Source organism: Callorhinchus milii, unplaced genomic scaffold (assembly GCF_018977255.1).
Source record: "Callorhinchus milii isolate IMCB2004 unplaced genomic scaffold, IMCB_Cmil_1.0 Scaffold25, whole genome shotgun sequence".
Classification (NCBI taxonomy): domain Eukaryota; kingdom Metazoa; phylum Chordata; class Chondrichthyes; order Chimaeriformes; family Callorhinchidae; genus Callorhinchus; species Callorhinchus milii.
In genome coordinates, this window is record NW_024704766.1 from 2,081,185 (window position 1) to 2,092,688 (window position 11,504).

The following is an 11,504-nucleotide window of genomic DNA, read 5'->3' on the forward strand; positions in this document are numbered from 1 at the left end:
ATCATGACCGACAGTGATCAGGTCCACAACGGCCTGGACTTTATCACAAAATGCGGACGGAGCTTGGCTTTGGCACTGGGACCATTCTCACATTACAGTTTCGAACCAACATCTCAGCCAGTTAGTCCATCCCTTCTCAATGTCCACCTCCCACGTGTTCTCTCTCCTCTCTCTTCTGTCTCACTCTTCTCTCTCAGCGAATGAGCACGTGAATGACTTGCAGAACGTTGTACGTCAATCTGGCCGTTGAAAGTTGGTCCAATTTGGTGTTAAGTTTACCCCCCACATCTGTTGTGTTGTGTGCAGATAGAGTGCGCGCACCCATCTCACTCCACCTCCACTTTCTGGCAACCTGAAACAGTCATTAATTACCATATGGCTGAAGAAAACCTTCCTGGTGTCTGTCTTGAAATTACCCTTTTACAACTCTAAACCCGTGGCCTCTTGTTCTACTGTCTTGGGTGCATCCTAAAGTATCGGTCTGGGCTTGCTTTTTCAATCCCATTTAAAATGTTATAAACCTCTACAAGGTCCTGTCTGCGACGCCTCCTTTCAAGACTGAAGCTTGTCTAAACAACGCTCAAAGCTCATTCCTCTAACGCGAGGGCCCATGTCGTTGCTCTCCTCTGCTCTACTGGGACGTTACTCTGCATGAAAGGCGCTATACGAGTGCCCGTTGTTGTTGTTGTTGCACCGCCTCTGGGGTCTGAGCCTTTATCGTCACAGTGACCAGTATTGAAAGTCAAGAGTATGGAAGTCTGAACTCAACTGAATTAGTAATCTAGCCCAGCATCCTGTCCGCCTTGTTTGTTGGTGCCTCACGCTGTTTTGACACAGTGAGTGAGTGATGAATCAAATAACACCCCCAGATTTCTTTCAGTGTCGCCTCTTGGCAAGTTCAGTCCCATCCACGGAGGACTTGTGCTTCTAATTCTTCTTTACGGGGAGCAGCCTGCATTTATCTGTATTTGGGACGTCCATTCTGACGTGAAAGGCGTTGTATGAATGCGGTGGTGGCGGCGGTTGCTGTATTGAACTACATTTGCCCGTTCTCAGCCCATGTGCATGCAGAGAGAGAGAGAGAGAGAGAGAGAAAAAGGGTGGGGGAAGGGGAAAGAGAGAGAGGAACATCCCCTCTGTGGGCTAAATGTCAGCTGCAGATAACAGGCAGCGTTTAAATCACTTCATCCAGTGCAACATTTTTGTTTCGTTCCATTATTCACGTCATAATTCAAACCGACAGCTCTGCCCACAGTGAGCAGAAACACAGCTCCTCCGCCGGGCTCAGTCTATTTACCAAGTCATATCATTGCTGGTATCTGTCTGGCAATCTGTGTGTGGTCACCTGGCTTTGAGTCTGACCTTGTGTGTGTCCACCCCTCTATGTGCGTGTCTGTTAGTGTGTGTACGTGTGTGTCTGGTCTGCCTGTCCGTGTGAGAGTGCAAGTGTCGCCGTCCACCACCTGTGTGTGTGTCTGTGTGTCTCCATGTGTACACACTTGTCTGTGTGACTGTGTCAGTGCTTGTGCGAGCGTGTGATAGACTTGTGTGTCTGTCTGTGTGTGTGTGTGGTGTGTGTGTGTGCGCGTCTGCCTGTCTGACTGTCTCCTGTGAACGTGTGACAGATTGCGTGTCTGCCTGAGTGCGCGTGTGTTGCGTGCTTGTCTGTCTGTGCGTGTGTGTAGCATGTGCATGTGTGTGAGCGGCGTTTCCATGTCCCTGCTGTGGATATGAAATGAATTTGCTCAGTGCCACCCGCTCCCTGCGGTGAGGGTCGAGCAGACATGCCGCGTTTGCGCTGAAGTAAGTAAATAACTGCTGTTTAGTGGGAGCGATGGACTGCACCGTAGCTGTTTCAGACGGAGAGAGACATGAGGTGGGATCCCCGGGGAGGTGAAGCTCCTCGTTCAAACCATGTGGACCACAGGCTTCCGGGCAAGTTGAACCGGACATTCAATCAATCTTTCATCGCTTGCGTAAACGACGGTGCGATAACTCACTATTGCTCACTTGGCCTCATCACATGAGTCCACACTGACCCCAGTACACGCGCTCTTCTCTTCCCAAAACACAGTCCGCATCGCCATGGAGCTGTACCTCTGCCTGTGTCCTCTGCAGGGGGTGGGGGCGGTGGGGGGGTGGGAGAGGAATGCCAAGCACCAGGACGCGGCTTCCTGCCGCACCTCAAAGGTTTGGCAACGCAGCTCCGATAGGCCATTTCATTCTGTTTAGCCACGTTCCGTCACACAGTCCGTCCTTTCGTGCTCACAGAACCGTGAGCTACATAATCTGGAAATGGTGGTGGGCAGTTCAATTCCATTCTGCGTAAAGTGAAGGGACAGACAGGGCTCTCCAGACATTCGCCTGCCGTTGAGAGAAAAGAAAAATAACGTCAGTACGTTGAGTGCAAAGCTCACCTGACGGTTATCGAAGATCGGGGCAGAGGAACGAAAGGCTTGGCAGCTGATGGTGGGGGTGGAGAGGGCTCAGGGCTGTGTTACCTGCGCAATCAGTTCGCTTATTTTATATCTCCAGGTTTGGATCGGTAAAGCCCTTCTTGCCCTCATTGACCAGCACAGGTTTCTCAGTCCGTGTGTGCCACACAAGTATCTGTAAGAGATGAAGGCTTCACGTGAAGTCCGCAAGATACGCGGGTTTAGATTATCACCAGTTCCTTAAAGAAATCTCCGCAAAGGGAGATGGGCTCAGCCACAGCCCTGAAGCACCAGGTGCAGTGATGGGGCAGATTACAAATTGCTAAAATATAATATAATAACAATCCTCGCCTTCGTCATGGCCCTCGCCTTATCGGGACATTTGAGGCATCTCAAAGCGCTTCACAGAATATTTTATAAAGGGTAGTGACTGTGTATTTTGCGGGCGAAACGCGGCAGCCAATTGCGCACAGCAGCGTCCCACAAACAGTCGTGGGTTGAGCGAACAAAATTTTTTTTGTGGGTGGGGGGGGAAGGGAGGGAGAGTATTATTACCCCCGGAAAGCGATCCGTCAATCGCCCAACAACCAGGTTCCTACTCAATGCAAGGTAAACAGAGGTGGGGTGGAGTAAGGAAACTTGTCTGACGTTTCGCCCCCATTCGGGAATCAAACCCAGTTTGCCAGGCGAGCGGATAACTCCGGGAAAAGACAAGTCTCCCCAGTGACCGGCGCACACTGCCCGTCTCTGTCGAGAAAACGTTGACGACAGCCTGTGGGAACTGGTGACTGCCCGAGCGCACTGAGGAGGTGTTGCAGTGATTTATGTTGTATATTTAAGGCTGTAAAGTGGCAGAATTAATCACTGTATTTCTGTTGGAAATTACACTGTACATGTGACCTGCTGGAGCTGAACTTAACAGACAGTGTTTTACATAAATCCTTAAATCGATAATTGTTTTTTCTTATACAGCTGGAGCTCAAACACATTGCAAGCTCGTTCCTGTCTCCATCCTTCAGTAGTTTTATATTGAGTGGAAGTCATAGCTAACATCAGCATCTGCCTCATCACGGTCTAACGCCTCATGACAACAATCAGACATTATTATAACTATATGTACATTGCGCCTACAAAATATACAGTCAATCCACTTTACAGTATATTCTGTGAAGCGCTTTGATGGGATAAGGCGCTATATCAAATGCCAGGATTATTATTATTATGATATTCTGTGAAGCGCTTTGAGACGTCTCAAAGACATGATGAGGCGCTGCTTCAAATGCAAGGATTATTATAATTACTATTATTTATTAAACGTTTCGCCCACGAGACGTACCTTAGTGCAATTGGCTGCTTTGGGCTCCAGATCATTGAGTGTGACCAGCTCCCGCAGGAGGCTGCTCTCCTGATAGCCGCCTTTGACCCCACGCAGCTTGAAGTAGGCCTGAGGTCTCTGAAGGACCAGGTGCAGGTTGATAGCGAAACCCGCCATGTCTATGGCGAACGGTCGATGTGGATCGAACACCGTTTTCCAGCCGTAAACCTTTCCGGCGGCGTTCACCTTCGGAGACTCATAGCGCAATCCCCCCACGAAGGCCACGGGCCAGACTGAGACTTTCCTGGTGCTGCGCATCTGAAGTGAGAGAAGGAACTACATAAGAACATAAGAAACAGGAGCAGGAGTAGGCCATTCGGCCCCTCGAACCTGTGCCCCGCCATTTAATAAGATCGTGGCTGACCTTCAAGCTCGTCACGTTCTGCCAATGCTGAGAAGATGAAACCTCGTGCACTTCTGCGAAGGGATTAACATTCCCATCTAGGGCTGGGCTTGCGCTCTGTGCTCAGAGCCACAGGTCTAAGCGGTGGTTAGTTGACTCATTGCTTCCAATGTCAAAGCAGTGTGAGGCAGCAATAAAGAAAGCAGATGCTGTGAGCACGGAAACCCAGCGGGCAACTAAAGACTAGAACAGGGTACCAGATGGGTTGGTTGAGGCCAGGACTCAGTTGAGGGAGGTTGAGGCCAGGACGTTGAGAATCATTTAAAAACACAGCTTGATGTTATGATGGAAGATGATAAGTGTGTGGGAGTTCTGGAAGAATGATATCAAATGGGCCAAAGGGCCTTCTTCATCCGAACAACCTCGCGTCCTTGAAAGGACTAAATTGCCCTTCGTTGCTCTCTTGTATGGTTAATGACGGTTGGAAACTATTCTCTGCATTGTTAGAATCTTAATGGGACCCACGTTGTTCTCAAAGTTGAGGCATGATCGCTCTTATTAAGTTAACTTGTAAATTAAAGCGTCCAGATATCAAGCGTAGGTATTGCTGCTTCAGCTATTCTTTGGAGATCAAGTGCGGATATTCAAATAGCATCACTTAAGTGGCAGTAATGAATCTTTGGGTAACTATTCCACACGGGGCTTCCTGGGGACCACTCAGAATTAGAACTGCAAAGTATCTGGGAGCCGGGCTTACGATGTGCAATGGAGGAAACTGTTCCGGGAAGCGTGTTAGCGAGGGGATATGATACCGAGTTTGAATTCTCTCCCCATCATCCCCTCTCGTTTCGAAATCGACTTAAGCCGACGTGTCAGCGAGCTTGTCACAGCAGGCGCCACCAACACCATTCACGCCGACGCACGTCCCCAGGGGCTGTAAATATTACAGGCGAACACGCACGAAGTACATCTGCCTGTAACATTTGCCTGTGTTGTGCGAGCCGGTCAAATTAGTGCCCGTGGCTGGTTCTATCGGACGCTCTGCCTTGCGACTCGCAGATGGTGACCAGCCATCAGGCACATCACGCGGACGCCGTAACACGGGAGACTCTAGGCGTTATACCCTGTGGACACCGTAAGACACGCGCGCGCACCAGAAGCCACAGCCTTGTTACCTCCTCGAACAGCTCCAAGCTGTAGGTGTTGTCGTCGTCCCCGAAGTACACGACCCCGGGCCGGGACCTGTTCGGGTGGAAGGTCTCCCGCAGCCAGCGCAGGGCCAGGTTCCGCTGCATGGTGCCCCGCGGGAAGCGCGGGTTGCGGACGTCCCCCCGCAGCTTGTAGCTGCGCGGCGTCTCCACGTTCAGGTGCGTGTAGTTGAGGCCCGTCTCGCGCAGGAGCCGGGTGACCAGGGCCGTCCTCCTCTGGGCGTCCTCCACCAGGATCCAGTGCAGGTTGGGCACGTGGAGCAGGGTGTTGGTCAGGCGGGTAAGCTCCGCTTTCTGGACGGGCCGGTTGTAGGTGGGGGTGACGACGTGGATGGCGGGAAGGGCGTCGGACCAAGGCGGAGGCCGCGTGTACACGTACTCGGTCCTGAGCACCTCCACGATGCCCCTGTCGGACGGGCAGGACTCCTTCCAGTCCGAGGTCTGGACTGCGTCTCTGCGGACGCTGATCTCGCTACCATCATCTGCCGGGGGGTGGGGAACAGGGAAATCAACCCACGTTAAAAGCCACGTTGATGCTGGATTAATGTCCCCCACCCCACCCCCACCCCCCCCCCGCCAATTAATCAGTCGCCGAGTGTGTAATACTCTTAATTCTTACCCCCGGCTGAAGGGCCCTACGTAAGCGAAAGCTGTCGCGGCGGCTGTCGAGGCATCGCAGAGCGCTTCACGGGATTACCCCGTCAAGTGTAGTGACTGTGCACGAAACCGGCAACTCACCCCTCCGAAGGGTGAGGAGGGGAGACAGCGTGTTCTGGTGCCAAACGGTAATGAGCAGCGTCCAGGGCAAGACGATCAGTACAATGGCGAGGACGTCTCGTCTCTTCGGCATCTCCAGGGCTGGTCCCGAGCCTCTTCATCACCTGCAACGAACCCACGGTCACCCTCCCCCTCGCTCACAGCGACATCGCTCCGCGCAACCCGGCAGCAGCACAGAGAGCCAGACGTTCGACGACCACAACAACAACAAATGATTTACACGGCGCCTTCGCACAAGAGAGGATGTCCGCAAGGTGCCGGACAGTCAGGGGTTGGATTAAGTAGGGGCGGAGGGCGGGCAGGGAGGGTTCGGGGTAGGAGTTGGCCAAAGGCGCGGTCGGAGAGGAGGGTCTTAAGACGGGCGTAGCGGGGCAGAGCTGTGTCCTGGGCTCACCTCTCACACGCACTACAGCCTCGGTAAGAGTCGGCAGAGGTGGTTGGGGACAGCAGTCTGAAATCTGGAGCGGAACACAACACAAGATGTCATCGCCACACAATAAAACACCGTCCGTCTCAAGCTTCGTTCAGCGCCCAAGCGCAAACAAACCAATAGAGACGTGAGCCTGATTCTCAGCGGTGTTTGGAAAGCGCGGAGCGAAGCCTCTCGCTCGGCACCAGATTCTGCCTGAACGTTTGCAGAGTTTTAATGACCGAAACTTACAACAATTTGATATTATTATAAATAACATAAACGATAGAAACCCCTGATCGCAGCGCCGATGTGTCTCGAACTGCTTCGCAGAATTTGACTGCAGCATTTCTCGGCAATATCGCGCTAAAGTGACCGATTTTACTTTGGGCGTTGCTGGCCACCAGACCCCGGGAGACACCTTGCCTCCTCCATATCCTCCTACGCGTGCGTGACTTTATATAAAGCAAGTTATAATAATAATAATCCTTGCATTTGATATAGCGCTTTTCACATCTTCTCGACGTCTCAAAGCGCTTCACAGAACACACTGTAAAGTGAATTGACCGTATATTTGTGGGCGAACGCGGCAGCCAATGGCGCACAGCAATGTCCCACAAACAGTCGTAGATTGAAAACGACCAATTTATTATTGTTTGGTTTTGGAGGGATTATTATTAGGCTCTGTGTGGAGTAAGGAAACTTGCCCAAGGTTTCGCCCTCTGCCTGGAATTGAACCCAGGTGTCTCGCTTGCCAGGCGAGTGGAACTCTATCCCCCAGTGCCTCCTCCCTTTCCTCCTTCAAGGCCGGTCTCAAGACCTTTCTCTTTGACCGTACCTTCAGCTCCCCTCTCGACTCTCTAACCCCTCCTCGCTCCCTCCCTTCCCTCCCCTCACCCTGACCATTTCCCCCCAATGCTCGGGTCCTGACCCAACTGTACAGCGCCTTGGGACGTCCTCCCGACGTGAAAGGCGCTCAATAAATGGAATCTTGTTGTTGTTGTTGAGTGCTCTACTCACTGAGCTACAGGACTCCACAAAAAGTTGTTCTTTGTTCAAGCTCCATTCGCTTGTACCCACCTCCCTTCGCTGCTCATCGGCTTCACGACGCGAACGGCTTCGATGCCCGTCCCAGCTGCCGGCTACTCGCTGGGAACGCTACGTCCTCTGGGCAGACATTTGCTCTCGTGTCTCGGGCCGGGCGCTCTCGTTCGATGGCAGTCGCGCACGGGGGTGTCCCGCGTGGCGGTGCGTGCTCCTGCGGGTGGGCGCGTTGCTGTCACGCAATCGGGCGCGCTTCCGCGCGGTGTCGCGTGCTCGGCCGCGGTAACCTGGGCTCGCGCGCAGCAGCGCGGGCTCTTGCGTGATGGGTGAGCGCAGGTGGCACAATCCCCCTTCTGGCGTCTCAGGAGGCAGGGCTTAGCCGGCTGGTGCTCCGAGTTCATCTGCGGAGAGAACGTTAACCATCAGCATCTAATGCAAACCCCCCCAACCCCTCTCCCCCACCCCCTCAGCCACAGTTCCGCTCAAGCCATGGGTTGGGAGTAATATTTTTTTATTTATTGATTGATTGATTTATTTTGGAGGGATTATTAGCCCCCGATAAGCAGTCCGACCAATCAACTGGGGGGTTGCTCTCCTTACTGCTGGGTTAAACAGAGGCACGTGTTCGGAGTAAGGAAACTTGCCTGAGGTCTCGTCCTGCCCGGGAATCGAACCCGGGTCCTCTCGCTCGCGAGGGGCGAGCGCTCTAACCACTGAGCTACAGGGCTCCACGATGAAGTGCTGGCCATATTTTTCTCCTCTTGCACACACACACACACACACACAGAGGCAGAGTGCCTAATTAAGCGCCGGATTATCTCGGAAGCAGCCCTTTCCAGGAACGAGATCCCCTGTGTGATATCGGAGCTGAAGCGAGGTGCGCCCTTCATCCTGCCAAAAAATGCCCTGCGTCGTAAACCGTGCATCTTAAAGGATTAGCCGCGTCGGGTCTCCGTGGTAACGTGACGCGGCAAAATCTAAACCTGCCCGAGGAAGGAACCTTCTCGCCAACAAATGCGACGAGTAATTCAAAGGCTTCCAGTGTTCGCAGTGTGCGCTCCAGCCAACCTTGCCGTTTCTAGGACCACACTAATGGATGTGCTGGCACGCTGAAGGGTTTACAGTCCGCGGGATGCAGTGCGCGTGATCTCCAGAGCGAAGGTTTCACCTCTAATGGTTTCAACTTCCACAGAGCAATGACCAGCCCTTTCTCTCCTGATACATTAGCCCCCGGGACTCATAGAAAATCTATGGACGGCAGCGATGCAAACGTCAATCACTTAAGAATTAATACAATCAACCAGTGAAGCATGAATGAATAAATGAACGAATGAACGAATGAATGGCATCGCACATCCTATCCTATTCTCCAGCGACAAGAATTTGGTCGATCTTAGCCAGGGCAGGATTCAGGGATTGTGTTTTAGGGAGGAAGGGTGTTGGTGGTGGCGCGGGGGGGTGGGGGGGGTGGCATGTCGACATTGTGTGAGGTCAGGGTGGTGTTCTTTTAGTCGATTGGCAATTGGCTGCCGCGTTTCGCCCACAGAACACACAGTCACTACGCTTTGCAGTATATTCTGTTAAATTTTGAGACATCTCAACGACGTGATAAGGCACTATATCAAATGCAATTATTATTATTATTATTATTATTAAGCACCAACTATTGTGCAGAACCTGGAGTGAAAACACAGAGAGAACTCATTTATCGAGAAGTTCCAGATCAAGGACACTCTTTCTCTCACTGACTCCCAACTCAACAGTAAAAAGATATCTTTCATTTGCTTTAACGTCCATTTGATTCATTAGTCTCAGTGAAAAGACTTAACTTAACGGATAAAATTAGAACCCAGTCATGAAAACGACTCCCATCCTTTGAGGATGAGTCTCAACTGGAACTTTTATCTTCTGGGGATGAAAAGAAAAAAAAGATTCCGAAGGATTAAATTGGAAGGTGTTTGGTATCCCGGAGTCACAGCCATCAAGAGATTCCGACTGAAATGAGGTCGATATCTAATACTTTTTATGCAAAGTAATCTCTTTCTTTCTTGTTCACTGCAGCGCTCAGTAGTGCTCTGTGCAATAAATGTTGAATGAAAAACCGACTACAAACAGATTCGCCATCGTTCCAACTTTCAGCTAATTCTTAACTGATTCTGCACCTGGTACCGAACTGGCCATCAGCTTTTTCTTTAAAGACTGAGGATAAATCGCTCTCTCAAGCTCACTGTGTGTTGTGACCGTACAGGATAAGCAATGAACCTTTGATGACAGTGAGAAGAGTCCACACAGTAAACTCCGGGTTTACCGGACTCCGGGATCCGGTGTTGAGACCGAGACAGACTGGACCCCGAACCCGAAAGCATTTTAAAAAGGGCATTTACCGTCATTTTTCGAAACAGAGTAGTGGTTAGCGTGCTCGCCTCGCAGGCGAGAGTTCCCGAGTTCGATTCCCGGGCAGGGCGAAACCTTAGACCCGTTTCCTTTTACCGCATCTGTTTGCCTGGCAGTCAGCAGGAAACCCCGCTTTTTTAGTTGAATGACGGATCGCTTTCCGTGGCTGGTAAGCCTTCAAAAAAAAGTGGGGGTCAATCAATCCGCGACCGTTTGTGGGACGCCGCTGTGCGCAATTGGCTGCCGCGTTTTGCCCACGAAATACTCAGTCAAATCCACTCTGCGGTATATTCCGTGAGGCGCTTTGTGACGTCTCAATGAAGCAATAATGAGCTATAGCAAATACAAGAATTATTATTATTATAATTCTTATTAAATAATAATAATTACACACAGTTGTAAATACACTTGGCTGGAAATTCTGGCTCGCTGGATCGACTGCTCTAACCACTGAGCTACGGGATGGGCCACTAGTTGCAGTGTATGGACTATGTGCCCGGGTTCTCAATAATAAGGAAGATTTATTGCCCCTGTAACTACCACCCACAATCAGCCCAAACATCTGTGGTGTCAGTATGGCTGAGAGAGCAGATTTGGTGCTGAGACGTATTAAAGAGGTACAAAACTACTGATCGATCGCTGATGGAATTCTAATATCCAGCTCTGTGCACAACCAAATAAAATCTTTAATCAGTATATCTGACGGGCAAAGCGCACGGAAGGGGACTGCTGCAACGCCTCCCCTACCAACCCCACCCCACCGGCCCCTCGCACCCCCCCCACCACCCCCACCACCCGCAATAAATGAGGAGTACAAAAACTGGGAGACGTTAAGCAGCCAGCGGAAGGGGGAGAAGAGAGTCTGGGACCATCTGCCTTTGCCGGAGAGGGCAAACTGGCGTTTTCTGGCCCGAAGGACAATGCGTCAATTCTTCGTGCGTGTGTCATGAAAGAAATCTTTCTTTCAATAAGCGGCGGATTAAATGCACCGAAAGAGCTGCAAGTCGATGTGGAATATCGTGACTCAGCGGATTAAACGGATTCTTTGACATCTTTTTCGTTGGGCAGACTTAACGCCGCTGCTATCTTTTGTTCCCCCCCCACCCGCCCCACCCTCCCACCGCCCTGTGACTCCGCATTTGCTCCTGGCTTGAAAATGAAGTCAAACAGAACCTGCGGCTGTTTTGTGGTTTCGCTGAGGGTCCAAAGTGTAAAGGTACAATAACAACATAATACCGCATTGGTTTTATGGAATAGCCTTTCAATTTGATTTTAACCCCCTGGAATCCGGGTGGCCTGACTGAGTGACTTGATGATCGCGAGGACCCCGGCCTCAAGCCAGACCAGGAACGCTCACAGTCAGAGCAGCAGATAGACGGTGTGAGCTGGGACAGAGGAACATAGGATCAGGAGTAGACCATTCAGCCCCTCGAGTCTGTTCCGACGCCGTTCTACTAAATCGTGGCTGATCTGTACCTCTACTCCAAGTACCCGCCTTTGCTTCGCATCCCTCGATACC

The 11,504-nt window shown here is 51.4% G+C and overlaps 1 protein-coding gene across 1 annotated transcript; it reads right to left on the minus strand.

Annotated features, from left to right (window-relative positions):
- Nucleotides 1-642: 642 nt before the first annotated feature.
- On the minus strand, nt 643-6,217 carry LOC103180285 (galactosylgalactosylxylosylprotein 3-beta-glucuronosyltransferase 1). Its single transcript, XM_007896048.2, has 5 exons — nt 6,100-6,217; nt 5,329-5,843; nt 3,772-4,068; nt 2,502-2,610; nt 643-2,364 (listed from the first exon to the last, which is right to left on the minus strand). The coding sequence occupies exons 1-4, from the start codon at nt 6,209-6,211 to the stop codon at nt 2,524-2,526; spliced, it is 1,011 nt and encodes a 336-aa protein (XP_007894239.1). The 5' UTR covers nt 6,212-6,217; the 3' UTR covers nt 643-2,364; nt 2,502-2,523.
- Between the last annotated feature and the right edge of the window lie 5,287 nt (nt 6,218-11,504).

Excerpts from the sequence above, each read along its gene's own strand:
- LOC103180285 (XM_007896048.2), bottom strand. The coding sequence starts at position 6,211 with ATGCCGAAGAGACGAGACGTCCTCGCCATTGTACTGATCGTCTTGCCC. Across the intron at positions 4,069-5,328 it reads GCTTGGAGCTGTTCGAGGAG|ATGCGCAGCACCAGGAAAGT; the intron begins GTAACAAGGCTG and ends CTCTCACTTCAG. Across the intron at positions 2,611-3,771 it reads AAGCAGCCAATTGCACTAAG|ATACTTGTGTGGCACACACG; the intron begins GTACGTCTCGTG and ends CATCTCTTACAG.